This window comes from Aethalodelphis obliquidens, unplaced genomic scaffold (assembly GCF_003676395.1).
Source record: "Aethalodelphis obliquidens isolate GAN/ISIS:26980383/991018 unplaced genomic scaffold, ASM367639v1 scaffold137, whole genome shotgun sequence".
Lineage (NCBI taxonomy): Eukaryota > Metazoa > Chordata > Mammalia > Artiodactyla > Delphinidae > Aethalodelphis > Aethalodelphis obliquidens.
The window spans coordinates 107953-129816 of NW_020838081.1; the positions used below are offsets into that span (position 1 = coordinate 107953).

At 37.7% G+C, this 21864-nt stretch overlaps 1 protein-coding gene across 5 annotated transcripts in view; it reads right to left on the reverse strand.

Annotated features, from left to right (window-relative positions):
- The window catches only part of SCML2 (Scm polycomb group protein like 2), an 85825-nt gene that overhangs the window by 59660 nt on the left and 4301 nt on the right, over positions 1-21864 (reverse strand). For 3 of the 5 annotated variants that reach the window (XM_027099692.1, XM_027099688.1, XM_027099691.1), the window contains exons 2-4: positions 6977-7022; positions 3924-3992; positions 216-286 (exon numbers count right to left, since the gene is read on the reverse strand). In XM_027099692.1, the coding sequence (XP_026955493.1) occupies positions 216-286; positions 3924-3992; positions 6977-6998 (162 nt within the window). In that variant the 5' untranslated portion in view covers positions 6999-7022. The remainder of the gene's footprint in view (positions 1-215; positions 287-3923; positions 3993-6976; positions 7023-21864) is intronic. The other 2 variants (XM_027099690.1, XM_027099689.1) reach the window with 1 other exon arrangement.

Genomic DNA, 21864 nt, shown 5'->3' on the forward strand with positions numbered 1-21864 from the left:
TTAATTATTTACATGTCTGTCTTTCTCTCCAGATCTGACATAAAGTAAATTCTTAATGAATGGATGCAAAGAGACCATCTGGTTCTTAAGCAGCACTAACACAATCCCACTATCTCCTCACACTACTAGAACCTAACAATCACACAGGCACCCTTCAACAAGTTAATAGTTTACATCAATATATACAACATGACATCTACAGAATTTTGGCATACCTGTCTGAAACACTCTGAAGGAGCACTTAAAGATCCAGTCTCTTTCAAGTAATTTTCCCAGTTAAAATCATCTGGAAAAAAACACGCAAAAATAGTTCTGTTGTTTCCTTTTTTTGGCCATGCCATGCAGCTTGTGGGATCTTAGTTCCCCGACCAGGAATCGAACCTGGGCCCACAGCAGTGAACGTGCCAAGTCTTAACCACTGGACCAGCAGGGAATTCCCATTAATACATATAATATGTATACTAACTTTCAGGAATAAAATGGGTTTTAGTTCCATATCTCTTCAAAGAAATACTTCTTAAAGAACAGATTCAAATTTCCTGATCTACATTTGACTACCAGCATGGAAATAAAAAATAAGACAACTTCCTAATAACAGCTCTGATATAAATTACAATCCAGATCATCTTGATGAAATGAAGACTGCAGCACAGTGATTCCAAAAATGTGAACTCTAGAAATAACTAAAGGACTTTTTATAGAGTAATAGCAAATTCTACTCATATGTCTCAAATATAAATTTACTCAAGACGTGTTTTTACCATTTCATCCCATTACTGTGAAGGCGTTTCTTTGTTTTTCACAGGGATCTAAAGGTGTTTAGATGTGTGGTATAGCAGAAATAAAGCAATACTTTATGGAAAGAAAAACTCTGAGAACCAGCATTGTTTCTCAATTGACTATTAGATCCCCATCCAGGGTGTTAAGAATATGGTAGCAGAACAAAGCAGAAACCAGTCGTCAGTGCAATGACTGATATGCATTGTTGTAATTATCTGTATTTTCTACAAACTCTTGCTGTCCTTTCTCTCACTCAGTCTTCATGATATATTATAATGCTAGAAGAGAAGGTCAGAAAGCAGTATACTTTGCCTGGACACTTCAATTCACTGTGCCAGTCACACTGCCAAGACACTGAAAGACTTGATAGCAGTATTAAAGGTACTATTAATTCATACAAAGTTTAATTCTCATCAACCATGACGTTTTTTTCTATACTCTTGTCTAATTTCCTCACTATAAAAATATTGGGTTCGACAGTTCCCTCCCTAGGGGAATCTGTGTTACTAGCCTCTTATATATCCTTCAAAGGATATAACAGTTCCACTTACACACTGCTAATAAATGTTTAACAGCCAACTTTCCAGAAAATACAAACAAAAAGCCTGACTGGTAGTGTTTGCAGATTTCTGTGGTGTAAATACTACCACCATGGCTGAGTGATTGCAAGGTGCCAAGGTAAAGTCACCAACCACAAAGTTGGGAAGAAATGTGTACCACTGGCTCTCCCAAGCTGATGTGAGCCAGCTTCAGAATACCACTGTTACCTGAAAGTATGCATTTATATGTGTATGTACACATATTATATGTGGTATTAAGCATGTCATATGTAACACTGTATACCCTTTTAGAGATTTTTCCACTAAAAGAAAAAATACTGGGTTTAATTCTTCTTCCAGATAATGTAAAGCAAGCACTACCACAGTGCTGAAAGGTATGAAGCAGAATGTCAAGAACACAGGCTCTGGAGATGAACCTGCCGCCTTTCAGTCGGACTCTGCCTGTTACTAGCTATGTGACCCTGAGCAAGTCATTTCCCTTTCTCAGCCTCAGTTCCTTCACCTATAAAATGAGGAAAGTAATACATATGATATAAGGTATTTTGAGAACTAAGTGAAGTAGTACACATGCAAGTAACTCAATAAATGGTTTATGTTATTATTCTAAAACTAAATGTCATAGTTGTGCCTAAACTTAAGAATACTGGATAGCTTTATTAAAAGTGAAAACTGAGATCTGTGGTTCCAAAATTTAACTGACCAGGTTATTTCAGTGACCTCCTAAGCACTAACCTGACAATCAAGAGACCCAAGGTTCTAACTGAAGCTCTACCACCATATGACCTTGGAGAGCATTACAAAAGAAGAACAAAACAAAACATGAATGGGGGAAAAAATCTCACTAGGATGTCATTAAGGAGCCACCATACCAGGAAGAAAGGAGTATAAGTTGAAAATAATGACTGAGAAATCAAAACCATTTCACAATTATACCTCAAAGAACTTAATTAAGACTCTTCCACAAACCAGTTACATTTGTAAAATTTTTCAACGACATTGGAAAATACTTTATCCAACACAATTTTTAAAATATTCTATTACCATTTGTGTCTTAATGGGCTATAATTTGAACTAGCAAATCCTTTATACCAGTGCTCCATAATACAATTATTTTCTATTGCACTGCTAGTTAATTTAACCTTTGGAGCCTTAATTTTTTTCTTTATTCATAAGGCAAAAATTTTTAGTCCACAGAACCGTTCAGCTTGGTTGTCCATATGATGAGAGCCTGCCAATAACATGGGGGAAACACACATAGCAAAAGGCTTTACTAATTTAGATTTGATACATCTACAATATCACAGCTGGAATTGCTGACCAGGAGCCAAAACAGTCAAAGTCACAGACAAGCATGAAGTTCCCGTCTGCCTCTGCATCTTATCCTCACTGACAGATTTGGGTGGGGGGGGGGGGGTTACCCTCTCTCAGAAAGGAGCCCTGGGAACTCATAGACCTGTTCATGAGACAGATGTACATACATAACTTTGTGATCTGTTACCTGCACATGTTTATGGTCCTTCTTGTTTGATTTGTACTCTATTCTAATCCATACATTAACCCAAACACCTTTCAGCAAACTGAACATAATCTATGAGGCCCCCCAGTCTTCTCCAGAGTAAATCAGAATCATAATGTCTTCTACCAGTGAGAAAGAATGACTCCATGGGGATTACCTCTATAGGCAATCTTCCTGTAGGAACAGAAAGTCATGGGTGAACTACTTACTCCAAGAGTAGGGCTGGCAGGGCAGCTACAACAGAAAGACAAGGGGCAAGAGGTTTGCCTGGAAATCTCTGGTAAGTTTGCTGTAGTATTTTTTAAATTCAGCCTTTTTTCTATGTATGACTTATTTTCTCATTTTCCTTAAGAGCAGGTGCAATGAGTCAGATTCTATCTCCTGAGTCTCTGATGTAGTGCTATATACATGCTGTTCACAATAAAAAAAACTTAAAACATGAATTAATAACTCAGACTTCATAAACGAAGTTAACATTTACTGAACATTTACTATAAGCCTAGGCATTATATTAGGTGCTTTACACTCATTTTCTTTAATTCTAATAGTTCCACGAGATAAGTAGTATTATCCCTGTGCTACACAGGAGAAAAAGGAGACTAAGAATGTTGAGTAATTTGCCCAAGGTCACAAGGCCAGTAAAGAATGAGGCCAAGATTCTAGAACAGATCTGTCAGACCCCCTCAATGCCTAAGCTTTAATCCACTGGACTGTCTTTTGACCATCAAAAAAGGACTTTCACATTGACTCTAGTGTTAGAAGAGTTTTTATTAATAATCAAATTATTTTAAATTGGTAATTCATGGTAATTAATAACTATATATCTTTAATTTGGCAACATTTGCACTGAAATACAGGGTTATCTTTTAACTTAATCCCTCTCTACGTGAAACCAAAGTAAAATTTCCAAAATTAAACACTATCTTTTTGACCTTTCCTATTGCTTAGATTTTATATTTTATATTGCTTACTATACAGAGATTATACCAAAAGCAGTAAGAGAAGAGTTTATATCAACACTGAGTGAGGAAGAAAAATATGTTGTACTGAACTAATTTAAAACCTACCATCTTGCACAGAAGATGTGCCTGACTGAGGAGCCTTCTCTTGATTCTCCTTCTTTGCATCCATTGACTCTTAAAAAAAAAGAAAGAAAATAGTGAGAAATAACAGAAGGCCAGAGAAACAGTTTGAAAGAGTACTTATAAAAACCATAAACTAAAACTATTTTCTAATAGAAGCCAGTTTTAATTTTATAATTAATATCCTCATTTTCTGCATAGGACTTCACTTTCCAATATACAATGTACCTTTTTTAAATTTTATTTATTTATTTATCTATCTATTTATTTTTATTTTTGGCTGAGTTGGGTCTTTTGTTGCTGCGTGCAGGCTTCTCTCCAGTTGCGGCGAGCGGCGGCCACTCCTCGTTGCAGTGCGCGGGCCTCCCCTGCTGCGGAGCATGGGCCCTAGGCATGTGGGCCTCAGTAGTTGTGGCACATGCGCTCAGCAGTTGTGGCTGGAGGGCTCTAGAGCACAGGCTCAGCAGCTGTGGCACACGGGCTTTGCCGCTCCGCGGCATGTGAGATCTTCCCAGAGCTGGGCTCGAACCCGTGTCCCCTGCATTGGCAGGCGGAATCCCAACCACGGAGCCACCAGGGAAGCCCATAATGTACCTTATAATTTGCTTATTTGTTTACTGTATGTCTCACTTCACTCAAATGTAAGCTCCAAAAGATCAGGAATTTTTAAATTTTACTTTGTCTCCTTTGTTCACTGCTGTATCCTCAGTGCCTAGAAAAGGACCTGGCATACAGAACACCCTTGAGCATTTGTTAAATGAATGAACGAACAAACCAAAATGAGCTAGGCTGATCCTTACAATGTTCAGATTAATGTGCCTCAGAAATAAAGCGCAAGCTTTTGAGAATTTAAAACAAAAGGGGGGCTTCCCTGGTGGCGCAGTGGTTGAGAGTCTGCCTGCCGATGCAGGGGACACGGGTTCGTGCCCCGGTCCGGGAGGATCCCACGTGCCGCGGAGCGGCTGGGCCCGTGAGCCATGGCCGCTGAGCCTGCGCGTCCGGAGCCTGTGCTCCGCAACGGGAGAGGCCACAACAGTGAGAGGCCCACGTACCGCAAAAAAAAAAAAAAGGGAAGCTAAATTACAATGTAATTCAATGGACTAGGCAAAGTTTTTCTCTGTGCTAGGCTGAGGAACTCAAACAGTACTGGACCTTGGGACTTGAAGTCTAAGATGTATTTCATCCACATTTATTACAGTATATATTTCTTAAATGACTCATTTAAAAATTAATCATAATACTATTATTATGCTGAAAAATTAACCAAAATTCTTTAATATTATCAAATAAGCAGTCAGTATTCTCATTTTCCCCATTGTCCTAAATATTTTAAATGTGTCTGTTTCAATCAGGACCCAAATAAAGTCCATACAGAGCAATGGCAGATACATTTCTTAAATTTCTTTTGATCTATAGACTCCTCCTCCTCCTCCTTCTTTTTCCCCCTTCCCCTAGCAATTTTTTTGCCGATGATACCAGTTCAGATTTTTCCAACCTGGAGTTTGCTGACTACTTCCTCATAATGCTGGGTTCTTCTGGTCCTTATATTTTCTCTTAATTCGTATAGCTATTTCGAGCCAGAAGAGCTTAACCAGATTCAGGTTTGGCTTCTTTGGGAGGAAGAGAGAAGATGACTTCATAGGTACTTCTCACAGGGGGTTCCTAATATACCTAGTTCTCTCTCTTTTTGTGATATGAGCTGCCATGGATGATTATTGCCTAGATCCATTAGTTCATTAGTGGCTGCAAAATGGAGGTATTCTAATTATCGTCCTGTCTTTATTAGCCAGAAAACTTCTATAGAGAGAAACCTCCCCTCTTCAACCATTCAGTTACCTTGAGGTAGAGCTCACAAAGGGAAGTCACAATCAACACTTTGTTCTTTTCCTTTATTTTCTAGTTTTCAAGATAATGAATTGTATCCGTGGGACTTCCCTGGCGGTCCAGTGGTTAAGACTCTGTGCTTCCAATATAGGGGGCATGGATTCGATCCTGGTTGGCGAACTAAGATACCCATGCCGTGCAGCCAAAAAATTTTAAAAATTAAAAAAAAAAAGAGTCGTATCCCTACCATTCTCCACAGATGACAAATAAATTTTGTTTTGTTTTTTAGTATCATTATGAACTAACGAATTTAACCACACTTCATGTGTTTCTATCTATTGCTGTTTTACCCTTACTGATGCTTGAATTGTCAAGTGACAAATTTCTTAAAAAAGAATGTATGAATGATGCCAGGTGTACCATTTAAGGTAACAGATCTACTTTCTGGTTATGACTGAGTGACTCTTCAAGATACGTGAACACTCGACAGGGATGTATGGGCTGCTCTCTATTTAAATAATTTGGATAGTATGAAGACAGTACACATTTATATTTACTAAATAGTTCTACAGTAAGATTTTCTAATAGGAAAGAAAGTGAAATTATAAAGGCCTGGTTCCTGCTCTAGGGAAGCTAAGAATCTAGGTACAGAGACTATACTAAACTAATACACTTGACAAAAATGGAAATAGCAGAGCACAACATTCAGCATGCAGCCAGAGAAAAAGTCATGAGAGACAGAAGACTTAAACTGGGTCTTGAAGGAAGAACAGGATTTAGAACAACAAAGGTATGAAGAATGTATTAACGGGAAAGAAAACACAACTCAAAACAGAGAGTGCAAATGAGTGTGGCATATTCATGGGACAGTGAGCAAACTTCTCACTAGAGCAGTACAGGATGAAGCATTTTTTAAATCACCCCTATTAGAGTAAGAAAATCTGGACTGTGATCTTGGCTGTCACAGATTGTTTTATGACCTGTTCACTTAAACTCCCTCAGTGTCAGCTTTCTCATTTATAAAACTAAGAAGGGAAGACAAGATTACCTTTAATAGCTATTCAGTTCTAAAATTCCAATTCTAAGCACCTAACGTCTTCTATAACTTTACTTTTAAAAAGGCTTTTTTCCCCCAAACATTCAATCTACCAAAAGATACTCATTCCCAATGAATAAATAAAAATATTTATCATCTTTAGACAAGTAAATCTTACCTTCATTCACTGTTTGCCCCATGGTATCCCTCTCTGGTGTTCTTTCCTACAAGGTGAAAAATCAATTACTACCTCCTTTTAACGTAATACATTTCTGAATGGTGGTATTATTACAAATCAGCTATAATGGGACTACATCAAACTAAAAAGCTTTTGCACAGTGAAGGAAACTATCAACAAAATGAAATAGCGACCTACTGAATGGTGAAAGATATTTGCAAATAATATATCCAATAAGGGGTTGATATCCAAAATATACAAATATCTCATACAACTCAACATCAAAAAAACAAACAACCCGATTAAAAAATGGGCAGAGAATGTGAACAGACACTTTTCCAAAGAAGATATACAAATGGCCAATAGGCACATGAAAAGATGTTCAACAACACTAGTCATCAGGGAAATGCAAATCAAAACTTCAATGACATACCACCTCACACCTGTCAGAATGGCTATTATCAAAAGACAACAAATAGGGCTTCCCTGGTGGCGCAGTGGGTGAGAGTCCGCCTGCCCATGCAGGGGACATGGGTTCGTGCCCCGGTCCGGGAAGATCCCACATGCCGCGGAGCGGTTGGGCCCATGAGCCATGGCCACTGAGCCTGCGTGTCTGGAGCCTGTGTTCCGCAACAGGAGAGGCCACAACAGTGAGAGGCCCACATACCGCAAAAAGAAAAAAAGAAAAAAAAAAAAAAGACAACAAATAACAAGTGTTGGTGAGGGTGTGGAGAAAAGGGAGCCCTCGTGCACTGTTGTTGAGAATGCAAATTGGTGCAGCCACTATGGAAAACAGTATGGAAACTCCTCAAAAAATTAAAAATATAACTACTGTACGATCCAGCAACCCCACCCACTCCTGGGTATTTATCTAAAGAAAACAAAAACACTAATCAAAAATATATATGCACCCCTACGTTCACTGCAGCATGATTTACAACAGCCAAGATATGGAAGCAACCCAAGCGTCCATAAACAGATGAATGGATAAAGAAGATGTGATATATATACACAATGAAGTATTACTCAGCCATAAAAAATAAAATAAAATCTTGCCATTTGCAAACAACATGGATGGACCTAGAGGGTATTATGCTAAGTGAAGTAAGTCAGACAAAGACAAATACTGTATGATTTCTTATACATGGAATCTAAAAAAACAAAACAAATGAACAAACATAACAAAACAAAAACAGTCATAGATACAGAAAACAAACAGGGGGTTGCCACAGGGTAAGGGGTTGGGAGGAAGAAAGAAAGGTGAGGGAGATTAAGAGGCTCAAACTTTCAGCTACAAAAAATGAGTCAGAGGTATGAAATGTACAGTGTGGGGAACACAGTCAATAATTATGTAATATCTTTGTATGGTAACAGATCATAATTGTAACTAGACTTACCGTGGTAATCATTTTGAAATGTACAGAAATATGAAATCACTATGTTGTGTAACAGGAACTAACATAGTGTTGTAGGTCAATTACACTTTAAAAACAAAGAAACAAACTCATAGAAAAAAAGATCAGATTTAATTATCAGATCAGATAAATAAATAATTATCTAACAAAGCAGGATAAAATACAGGTTCTTTGGGAAGTTAGGAGGTACTGTGAACTGAGAATATATAAGAAGCCTTCTCAGAGGAAATGGTAGGTAAACTGGTACTTTAAAGGTGAGCATTTCAATGAACAGAGAAGAATGAGAGAGGAATTTCAGGCTGAAGGTACAAAATGAGTGGACACTAAAGAAGAGCCTGCCTCCTCTACTTGATTATGAAATGCTGGAGTTGCTCAGATTCCTTCTGGGCTCTCATCTCCCTCTATAGTCTCTCAGGAGCCACCCATACACAGATGACTTGCAAAGCATTACCTTTCCTTCCCAGACTTCTCCTCTGAAAGTCAGACTGAAATAATTAAATGGATTGGCTATTTGATACCACTGGGAAGATGCTGTCGATTAAGGACTATAGCCTAGCAGCAAAAGAAAAAGTGAAATATAGAGAGAGTGCTGAATCGAAGCAGAAAGTAAAGGGAGACGAGCTGTAATCCACGTAGGGAACAAAGGCACTTAACCAACTCTAGTCAGAAAGTAAAAAGCTGTGAATTACATTAAAGTTAAGTCCCATTACTACACAAAGGGATTCAGTTCAAAAAAACTCAGGGATGGGTCACACATAGAAGATATACCCAGGTTCCTATGTCCTTCTCTAAAATCTCTAACTCATAACTGAGTTCTGAATCTCAACTGGTATCAATTCCTCCCATTAGTTGAGTAAGTGATTTTGTAATCCTAGAAGGTGAAAATATATGTTTAGAAATAATTAAAACCAAATCTTTTTTATCTTTTTTTTAAATTGAAGTATAGTTGATTTACAATGTTGTGTTAGTTTCTGCTCTACAGCAAAGTGACTCTATACACATATATACATGTATATATACATATACATGTGTATATACTCTATACACATACACACACTTTTCCTGAAGACCTAAATAAAGAAATCCATGTATCATGTTCACAAGTTGGAAGATTACTTGGATAGGGATAAAAATGCACTAATCACAAGAGAAACTGGATTTAACCATGATTAAATTTTCTGTTTATCCAAAGGTACTGTTTAATCAAGATGGAGTAGTATTGGCATCAGAGCAGACATACAGATCAATGGAACAGAACAGAGAGTCCTGAAAGGTGCACCTATATACGGTCAATAGATTTTCAACAAATCGCCAAGGTAATTCAGTGGACAAAGGATGGTTTTGGTTTTTTGCTTATTTTTTCAACAAATGGTGCTAGAACATATCTACATACAAAAAAAAAAAAAACCTACAATGAGGTACCACCTCACACCCGTCAGAATGGCCATCACTGGAAACGAAATCATCTCAAGGAAATAACTGTACTCCCATGTTCACTGCAGCATTATCTGCAATAGTGAGGGTATCGAAACACCTAAGTGTCCATCGACAGATAAACAGATAAAGAAAATGTGGTGTGTATATGTCCAATGGAATATTATTTAACCTTATAAAAGAAGGAAACCTTGCCATTTGTGACAATACAAATGAACCTGGAGAGCATTATACTAAATGAAATGAGCCAAAGACAAATACTACATGGTATTATTTACATGTGAAATCTTAAAAAAAAAAAAAAGGAAATATGTGAGGTGATGGATATGTTAATTAATTTGCTTGTGGAAATCCTTTCACACTATATATGAATATCAAATTATTACTTTGTGCACTTTAAATATACTACAATTTTATTAGTCAATTATACCTCAATAAAGCTGGGTGGGGAAAAAAAAGAATGGCCATCATTAAAAAGTCTTCAAATAACAAATGCTGGGGACTTCCCTGGTGGTCTAGTGGTAAAGAATCCGCCTTCCAATGCAAGGAACGTGGGTTCGATCCCTGGTCGGGGAACTAAGATCCCACATGCCGTGGGGCAACTAAGCCCGTGGCCATAACTACTGAGCTCGCCCACCTCAACGAGAGAGTCCGCATGCCACAAACTACAGAGCCCACGCGCCACAACTAGAGAGAGAAAACCTGAACGCCACAACCAGAGAGAAGTCCACGCACTGCAACAAAGTGCCTACATGCCACAACAAAAGATCCCGCGTGCCTCAACGAAGATCCCACATGCCACATCTAAGACCCGATGCGGCCAAAACAATAAAGAAAAAAAAATGCCACACTGGGAGTGTGGGATTAGCAGATGTAAACTACTTATATAGGATGGATAAACAACAGGGTCCTACTGTATAGCACGGGAACTATATTCAATATCCTGTGGTAAACCATAATGGACGGACTTCCCTGGTGGTCCAGTGGTTAAGAATCCGCCTTCCAATGCAGGGGAAGAGGGTTTGATCCCTGGTTGGGGAACTAAGATCCACATGCCGTGGGGCAACTTAAGCCCGCACGCTGCAACTAGAGAAGCCTGAGCACCACAACTAAGACCTGACGCAGCCAAATAAATTTAAATAAACAAACAAAAATGGTCCACATCAAAAAAATCTTTAAAAAAAACCATAATGGAAAAGAATATTAAAAAAAGAATGTCTGTATGTGTATAACTGAGTTACTTTGCTGTACAGCAGAGATTGGCACAGCATTGTAAATCAACTATACTTCAATTTAAAAAAAAGAAAAAAAACACCTCACAACAGACAAAAACTGCTACCTTGAGATAGATCATAAATGTAAATGTAAAGCCTAAAACTATAAAATTTCTAGAGGAAAACATAGAGCTCTTGTGACTTTGAGTTAGGCAATGATTTCTTAGATATGACACAAAAAAGCACAACACATAAAACAAAAAATGATAAATTGGACTTCAAAACTAACAACTGCTCTTCAAATGACACTGTTAAGAAAACAAAAGGATAAACTACAGGATTGGAGAAAATATCTGCAAAACACATATCTGATAAGAGATCTGTACCCAGAATATACAAACTACTCTGACAACTCAATTTTAAAAGGCAAACAGAGCCCAATAAAAACATAATTGGCAAAAGATTTGGACAATCACTTCGATAAAAAAGATACATAAACGGCCAACTAGCATGTGAAAAGATGTTCAACATCATTAGTATTCTGGGAAGCACAAATTAAAGCCACAATGATATACCACCACATAAATGGCTAAAATTAAAAAGACTAACACTACCAAATGCTGGTGAAGATGAGGAACTGGAACTCTCATTCATTGTTGATGGTAATGTAAAATAAGTACTCCTATTAAAATAGAACCTTCTTAGAGTTAAATGCAAAGCAAATATTCTTAACTTCAAAACAAGTGTTTTGGAATCCAAAGCACTTACTTTAGAGGTAGAACCACAGACCAAAGAATCAAATATTCTACTTATCCCTAGATAAAAACAGAAAGAATTCCAGACCCCTTTAGTTTGAGATTAGCCATATTAGACAAAATCAACTCTTTCAGAGTTTGGAAACGTTTCCTTTTCAATTATCATAGTCATTCAGCACCACTGAGCAGACATATACTCTTATGAAGTCCGAAGTCATGTCAAAAAAAAGACTTCAACATAAAAAAAGAACCCAAACTCTTTAGGAAATGAGTCAGTGATTCAATAAGCCTTCCCTTTCAGTCATTATGGTGTTACAGTGCAGTGAGTTTTTAGGAAGACATCATCAAAAGTGAGCTTGTGTCCACTGTGGTAATTTAAGAGTTCTTGCAGGGTCACGATAAAGTCAAAATCATTTGCCCTAAACACTCTTCTTCACTATAAACAGCCTTTACTGTCTTCCCTCTTGAGCCATGTAGCTTCCATGTTCCACCGCACCAATCATTCCAATGTAAAATAAAATAGTTTTCCCTTTAAGAGAATATGATCCTGCCCTGTTTTATTTCCTTTATATATATTCCACACCACCTAGAACAGCACTACGCACAGGTAGATTCAAACTGAACACCTGAGTGAATATTCACCAACCTTTAATAAAACTGTTTCTTTTCAAATATTTTGAAATTCATAAACTTCACTGGAGACTTATTTTATTTCCTACTCTCTCCAATATTCCTACTATCCAAGTTCTATATTTGGCATATGCAAATGTGTAAATTCTCATTCAATTTATGTACCAAATGTACAACCAAAGTGAATGCTTAAACTTACTTTTGAGCAAATAGAGTTCTGTCTTAAAAAGTATCACTACTTAAACTATCTTAAACTTCAAAGTGTCATGCACTATACAGACAAAACAGTACAGCAAAATATTACAGCATCCTCCTTGTTAGAAAAATGCCCAATCAAACTCTCTGATGGGAAAAATGGGTAATTCCATTCCAAAGGAACAAAGTAAATATACCAACTGTCTCTCTACTGGGCTCTCAAAACTACAAAAGCTAATCCATTTAAACCTGCAAAGAGAATAATCTTTTTTGTTTTACTTGAACACATGACTTTTAGTTACAGACATTTATTTACAGACATGTGGGCATAATCCCATGTGTCAAGGGTTTATGCCCATAAGAATCAACAAGACAAGGCCTCTGCCCTCTGGGAGCTCCCCGGCAGGGCTCCCAGGCTGTGGGGCAGATATGGAAGCAAGTCTTATATAATACGAGTTGTTTACCTGCTCACCTCTCCTCACAGACTGTAAAGTGATTGAGAATTACTCTTCCTTGTAGCTCTCCCACAGCTAGCACAAAGCCTTGCACTTAAAAAAAAGTACTCAAAGGTTCTGTTAGTAACTAAAATCTCACTCTAAATGTATATACGGGTCTCTATAGGATTATATGAGTAAAAGATTATTTAAGCATGGAGAGAAACATAGGACATATACTAGGCTGTTAATAAGGCTTATCTGGGAGGGTAAAGATGATGGGGTGTGTGGGGGAGAGGGCATTATAAATATATTTTGTGTGATATAATTCTATTTGTATAAAATTTTGCACAAGCTTGCATAAAGTAATGCAAAAATATTTTGGTGATCCTCCTTTTCTGCATCACAGGGTGGTGAGATTTCAGGTGACCTTTATTTTCTTCCTTATATTTTTATGTATGATTTGAATTCTTTACAATGGTATATATTAAATAATCAGAGAAAGTTATTTTCATTTGTGGGGGGAATGTACCCTGACAGTTTTTTTAAAATAATCCCTAAATGTTGTTATATTATTAAGAAGCTCTGTATATGCAATCCTGGCTTATCACATAAGTTTTAACAAATTACATGGTTACTGTGATGGTTACTGGCAGCCATAACAATTACACAGAAATATTATTTCTAGTGCTTAAAGCCATTACAAATTACTTCATCTCCCTGAGTCTTGGGTTTTCCCATGTGTAAATTAAGGCTAATACCATCTACACTTCATAGTGTGGTCATGAAATTAAATGTAGTCATGAAATTAAACGAGATAGTATAGGTACAGCATCTAGCATAGTATCCTGAACAACTGGAAGCTCAAAGACTGTTTTCTATCCCATCCCAACACCCCAAGGTGAGTGAGTTTTAGCATTAACACAACATTAATTACATTGTAAAGTGGAACTACATTCCTACTTTGATTCCTGAGCATTACTTATTCTCTTCCAAAGTATAAACTAAAAAGGTGTTGTTTAAAGAAACAAATGCTAACTTTAAGGCACTCTTAAATTAAGCAGTAATACACATATATATATATAATGCCCAGACATATAATTACTAAAGAAAGCAGCCACCATCTCCCAACCAGCATTATCAGAAAGCCTATATATTCTAGCTAAAGCCAAAAAAAACTTGATGTCACCCCATGTTGGATGACTCTGAGGTATAATTATTCATGAATATATTATTTCCTTTAGGGTTGGTGAGTATTGGAAATAGCTTTAGGTTCTCTGTGAACTAAAATGGCCTTTGTGGGCTTCCCTGGTGGTACAGCGGTTGAGAATCCGCCTGCTAATGCAGGGGACACGGGTTCGAGCCCTGGTCCGGGGAGATCCCACATGCCACAGAGCAACTACGCTCACAAGCCACAACTACTGAAGCCCACGTGCCTAGAGCCCGCAATCCACAACAAGAGAAGCCACCTCAATGAGAAGCCCGCACACCGCAACGAAGAGTAGCCCCTGCTCGCCGCAACTAGAGAAAGCCCGCGCGCAGCAACGAAGACCCAATGCACCCAAAACAAAAAAAAAAAAGCACATACAAATTGAATGGGAAAGATAGACGTTTTCCTAGGACTGAATACTAGGAGAAATTTGTACAGATTCTGATGTAAAGGAATACTGGCTAATTTAATAGGAAGTATCTTTGACTATAATTTGAGAAAAAATAAAATTTGCATTGTCCCTGTTATAATGCCCCAGCATTACAATGTAATTCACCTATGTCCTTCAGTCGCAGTAGAAGGACAGAGATTATAGGAGTTAAGGGACTACACCATGATCTGTTGGTAAATCCTGGATAGCATCAATTCAGAATGCTTCAAATAAAGATATACTGTGGAGTTAAGACTTACATACCACATACACAGACAGCACAGCTATTACCTTTCTGGAAAATATTAGGAGCCTGACCTTTTAGAAATAAAGACGTACCTCATTTCCACAATGGTGGTCTGCAGAAGAAACTACAGAAAAGCTTAGCTTTGCTCTCAATATACTTTGAACTGCCTCAGCACTTCAAGAAAAACTCAAATAAGACCCCCAAAGTAGTTCTCCATGTTACATGGGAGAGAAAAATTAAAAGCTTTGTTTTATTTTTGCCAGCACTAAGAGAAGTTGTTTCACTAAATGTATATAAGGAGCAACTTCACTGCATTAAAAAAAAAAAAATCCAGGGACTTCCCTGGTGGTCCAGCAGTTAAAACTCCACGCTCCCAACGCAGGCAGCCCAGGTTAGATCAGGAAAACTAGATCCCGGCACACCGCAACGAAGATCCCACATGCCGGAACGAAGACGTGACGCAGCCAAATAAATAAATAAATATTTTAAAATAATAATAATAAAGATTACCTGGTACTGTGTGTTTGAATCACATAACAGCTCTTGGCACATCCACTGTGCTCAAAAATATTTTAAAAAATAAATCCAAAAATTCAAGTATAAGCCCAAAAATGTAGTAGGTTATAGTGTCTGACATTGACATTTATTACCTTTACCACAAGACCACAGTTACACTAAACCTAGTAGTTGTATCCAGCAGGCTTTGAACAAGGATAGATAGACTGGGGTCTTTTACAAAACCATTTGTTTTGCAGATTGTATCTTATAACAGAAGTAAGGGCTGATAATAGATCAACAAATGCTTTGAAAGTCTTGCATTGTTTTAAAACATTTTCTCAGTATGATTAAACAATGTAAAACACTGATTAAAGTGAAATTATTAAACCTAAAACTCCTATTGCTCTTATCTGATTCTGGAGAAAATTCTACAATTTTTTTTGAGAAAGACAGTTTTAAAGGACTATTTAGCAAGTTAATGGGTCCATAATTCTAAGATTACAGGGCTCTTCCATTATTTGTTTGCTTTTTTTTTCTTTTTGCCTTTCCATTGCGTTTTGTTTTGAAGATGAAGTAATACACCTTGAGTCTCTAATTAGAGACCACTACCTGAAGAGTCAATAAGGGGCAACATTTTGACAAGGACAGGAACTAGCAAGAAATTTCCCAGGGCCCTTTTCGACTTCAGGCCATTAGTCAGATGTTATAAAATGGATGGAATTACAGAATCTCAACCTGAGAGAATATAAAAATAAACAAAATACAGATGCTAAACTGAAAAAAATAAATTTGTTCCCTCAGCAACAGCAAGGTTTGCTGCCATATGTGCCAGACAGAAGTCCCATAGGTGAGAATAAAGTCCAAATTTAAGCATTCATTATTCACTTGTTCACTCAACCTCCCATTTGACAGACATTAAAATCCACATTTTTTGAAAGAGTAAAGTGACCTTAAATTGAGACAACACTGAATTTTTTATCGGTGTAGAAAAATTCTCAACTATATTATACATTTACCAGACTACTGTTTCCTGATAACCAGGGTTTTGGGTAATAAATATAATGATAACACCCATAACACAAAGAGTTGCTGGGCTACCTCTCTTCCTGCAATCTGGCCTCTACCTCCTCACTTCTATAACTGCTTTCCAAGGCCCCAATTACCCCCCAGACAACAAACCCAATTACAGTGTTTCAGTCCTACTTCCCCTTGACATTTCAGGAACCCTCTGTGATAGATCCGTCAACCCTCATCTTAGACACCGCTCCTCTCTGAGCCTCATATGTAGGTAGGACCTGGTGGTCCTACCTCTATTATCTCTTTGTGTCTACTTCCTCCTTCTGTCCCAGCCATTGATCTTCTGTAGTCACTCAGTCTCTTCCTCTATATTCTACAAATTTTTAGAATCTCGTTCTATTCCACGGTTCATGCAACATCCCTATGTGCATAACTCCTATATCAGCACCTCTAGTCCCAATCTCTCTCCAAAATTTCTACTCTAGCCAAATGAACATCAGTCTGAATGCCTCACAACTCCTCACATACTACATATTTTTAAAAATCAAACTCGGGAATTACGTGGTGGTCCAGTGGTTAGGACTCCACGCTTCCACTGCAGGGGGCCTGGATTCAATCCCTGGTTGGGGAACTAAGATCCCACAAGCCGAGTAGCACGGCCAGAAAACAGAAAAACAAAAAAACAAAACTCTTTTGTCCTCCAAAATGAGCTCCTCTTCCTCTGCTTCCTATTCTAGACATCACAAACTCCCAATTTTTCTGAATTAGAAGTCATCTTTGAGTCCCCTCCTCCTTTGCCCAATATCTTATCAGTTACCAAGTTCTGTTGATTCTAGAAGCTCGGAAAGCTGGTAGTGAAAGAAAAATGATTCAAACCTAAGTTTGTCAGACACCAAAAGACAGGGATGCAATACACTGTTCAAGCTTTGAAAGGGAGAAGTAAGGAGACATACACACCATGTACCCTGCACAGAATGGATCCTTGAAGGCAGGAGAAAATAAAGATTATGGTCCCTGGGGTCTACTGATGGTGGTGCTGGCAGTGGTAATAATAAATACTAAGAGCTGTCACTTACTGACCTCTTGCTAAATGTCTGGTACCCAACTAGGGCCTTTATAGTCATTTTTCTTATCTAAAGCCTATTACAAGCCTGTAGGGTTAATACTGTTATTAATGGCCATTTGAAAGTTAAAGATGTTGAAGCTCAAAGACCTGTACATTATTACCCAGCTGGATTTAAACCTAGGTCCATGAATGCTAAGCCATTATGCTAAAATTGCTTCTGTTGTGTTTCTGTGCATGCCTTATCTCCCCTACTAGATAAGCTTTTGGGGGCAGTATTATGTCTGGTTCACCTTTGTATTCTGCAGTGTCTACCCACCATGTCTATCACATAGTACGGCCCCCAAAATGTTTGCAAAATGAGTAAATCTGTTGTGCTACAGTATATTTATACCTAAACCATATAGTCCCAGAACATTGTGGTTTTTTAAAATAATTTTGGTGAGGTTTTCTTTTGGCTGTCATTGTTCTCCATTCTTTTCTGCAATGTCTACTCTGCTGTCTTAGTTTACCCACAAATCTAGATCGGTGGGCCAAGGAGAAAGTTCTGTGAGATATGAGATAGTCCCCCAGTCCCCACATCTCCCTCCTTCCCAACATCTAATACACCTTCATTTTTCTTACTCTGAATTTGATTTCTAGGATGTTTGAAGTCTCAAAAAGACAGGCCCCAGTACAAATGTGTTATTATTACAGGCATTTTTCCAGGGAGAAGATCTAGATATACTATGCTGTACCAGAATTCAGTTTATAAATTGCAACTACATAGCAGTTTGAACTAAAATATGCGCTTTAAACCAATATTCACAAAAAAAGGAAAAGACACAGTCCCTACACACAAAATAATTTAACTGCAAAAATATTTCATTATATCCCCTTGAGCATAATCAACAGTATAAGAAGTTTCAAGGCTAAAAGAGGTTTACATATATGTCTGCTGGTAGTTTTAAAGAAAAGGTTGAAAGAAGTGACTGAAGTTATACACACACATAATTCACCACAAACTATTGATGAAATAGCACAGGTAGAACTTTTTTCTTTTTTAGTCTATCTTGTTATAAAGACACTGTTTTCAAATTTGAAAAACAAACAAAAAAGTTCTTTATTGCTCAGTCAATATGCAAGAAAATGATAGAGAAGTCTAAATTAACTGCATAAAATAACACCTTTAAGTTTTTCATTTTGACTTGAAAATAGTTTATTACTTTCATTTCAAGAAGTACTTCACATTTATACCTAAATGCAAAAGCACTTGACTTAATTGAAATATATTATAGCTATATGTTTTCCTTTGACAAAGAGAAGCTGGCTCTTCTAACTAAAAATTTGATCCTGGTAAGATGATTATCTTAACAGGTTTACAGAAGTGTATACAGTTGGCTCTCAGTATCCATGGATGTAGAACCCACAGATACAGAGGGCCGATTGTGCTAACCCATTTTATATAAGGGACTTGAGCACCCATAGGTTTTGGTATCCGAGGGGGTCCTGGAACCAATACCCCACAGATACAGAGGGACACCTGAAGGATATCCATTGCACAGCTATACATAACTTGTTGAATTGGACATGATTCATCATTTTAAGATTTCACAAGCATCTACTCTATTTACTTAGTATTCAAATTTCCCCATTTTCTGATATATTTATAAATATAATCAGAAAAAATCTAAATTCTAATGTTGTAATTACTTTTAAAAATAAGATCCCATCTCTGAACTGTGAGTAGTCAATATTAAGAATGAACATTTTTAGGGACTTCCCTGGTGGTCCAGTGGTTAAGACTCTGCGCTCCTAATGCAGGAGACCGAGGTTCAATCCCTGGTCAAGGAACTAGATCCTACATGCTGCAACTAAAAGATCCCGCACACCGCAACTAAGACCCAGTGCAGCCAAATAAATAAATATAAATATTTTTTTAAAAGAATGAACATTTTTAGTAGTGAGGATGTATCAAATCAAGCCTTCTGGAGGAGCAACTTTACTTATGCTTTAGTAAAGTCTACCCCCAACAACTTAGAAATTAATCTTTTTCTGTGTTAAAGCAAACCCAAGAAGAAAACAACTATTTTAAAAAAATTTTAATTTATCTAACAAATTATAGTCTCCAGGGCTTCCCTGGTGACTCAGTGGTTAAGAATCCACCTGCCAATGCAGGGGACACACGTTCGAGCCCTGGCCCAGAAAGATCCCACATGCCGCGGAGCAACTAAGCCCATGCACCACAACTACTGAGCCTGCACTCTAGAGCCCGCATGCCACAACTACTGAGCCCGCGTGCCACAACTACTGAAGCCCACGCGCCTATAGCCCGTGCTCTGCAACGAGAAGCCACTGCAATAAGAAGCCCGCGCACCTCAACGAAGAGTAGCCCCCGCTCGCCGCAACCAGAGAAACCCTGCGCACAGCAATGAAGACCCAAAGCAGCCAAATAAATAAATTATAGTCTCCAAGTTAAATAATTAATCCCTTACAATTTTAAAACAATATATGTGAATGCTATGCATTTAGTTAAGAAGTGAGTCATTCAGAAAACAGATAAATGAAAAAAGTCAAGGGTTGCCAAAATCCCAGTTTATAGTTGTAAATTCCTAAGGTTTTAAAGCACGGCCACAGGCTAATTGCCCAAAGACCTGTTGCCCACCGACATTTGCAGAGGACTGAAGTTAATAGCAGGGCATGTCAATTTACCACAGGCAGCTCTCCCGTGCGACATTTTGACAAAAGAACTGGGTCAGGTTACAGCCTGTTCCTATTATCACAGCAGTCTAGATTTATAGTTTCTAACACTGGCCCTACAAGAAATAATGGAAATGATGACAACAACAATCCCTGCTAGACAACAGATTACAGAAAAGCATGCAATAAACCACAATCTGAAGTGACCAGAAAACTAAACATCCCTGACAATGCTTAAAACACGAGGCAGGTGTCAGTAAATTACCCATTTAAACATTTCTACAACCTCTCAAAACCTCAGCACAAAAAAATCTCAAATCAGAGTTTCTAATCTAAAGCCAAGCAATATACAAAGGTAGTTAAATTATTGAGTACTATAGTTTAATTCTTTTAGTAACCATCAAAGACAATGTAGTTCATTTGAACAGATTTATGAAACTCTACCAAATTAATAAAAAATAAAGAGAATAATGAACATTACTTTTCAAATAACTTTAAAGTATACTGGAAAACACTCCAAATTATACTTAACATCTTTCAAAAGAAAAAAAAAGGCAGTTTCACAGCAAAGGGCACAAGTTTACAACTGTATTCAGAGAGGCAAGAGAACTGCAGAAAATAAGCATGTGATTCACTCACTGCTTAATTTAAAACTAAAAGAAGTTTGTCAATACATTTGCTTAAAAGACTATGTCAAGGTTACAAGGTACATACCAAGCAAACGGAGCTGTTTATCTGGAATTCAACACCAGTTAATCCTTATGAGAAACAGAGGTCGAGAAAAATCAAATATGTATTCTAAACCCAAAAAGCGAAGAGAGTTCCACCACCTTTCCCCTGAGAAAAGAAAGCATCCTCAAAATATGCCCTAAAATTGCAATATATCTGTCCCTCCAGAAGTTTACAATGGCATGTTACCACAAAAGGTGGGTACTCTCTTTCCGCTCTTACAACAATTTGCTCCTATAAACTTAGGAAGGGGCAGAGCCACAGCCATAAACACAGGTCACAAGTAGTAGGTAGTCAAATGCTCTCTACCTTCAAATGTTTCCCAGCTCATTACTCATACAAAGCTTATCTTTTTTTTTTTAACTCCTTGGTTAAATAATGAATTCACCTAGTCTATGTCAGACAAGTATGAAATTCAGTTGAACAGCACCATCATATAAACTGCTTATAGGAGCCTCAAATCTTTCACTGTTAACACAGTAAGATATTCTCATTTCTTAAGCTAAAACCTTTCCATCACATGCCTAAAAAATAAAAGTAAGAGAAAGGTTTAGGAATATATGTTTAGTAGAAATCATTTAGCATAAAAATCACAAGTATTATTATTTCTAAGGTAGCCAAGGTTTACTTATTAGACAACATAAAGACAAAATAAGCAAAAACGCCTTACTCGTGAAAACCAAACAACATATGCATACTTCAAATCTTAGATGGTTTCTGAAATTTTCTAAAGTTATCATGCTTTAAGAATGGTCACCTCGGGCTTCCCTGGTGGCGCAGTGGTTGAGAGTCCGCCTGCCGATGCAGGGGACACCAGTTCGTGCCCCGGTCCAGGAAGATCCCACATGCCGCGGAGCGGCTAGGCCCGTGAGCCATGGCCACTGAGCCTGCGCTCCGCAACGGGAGAGGCCACAGCAGTGAGAGGCCCGCGTACCGCA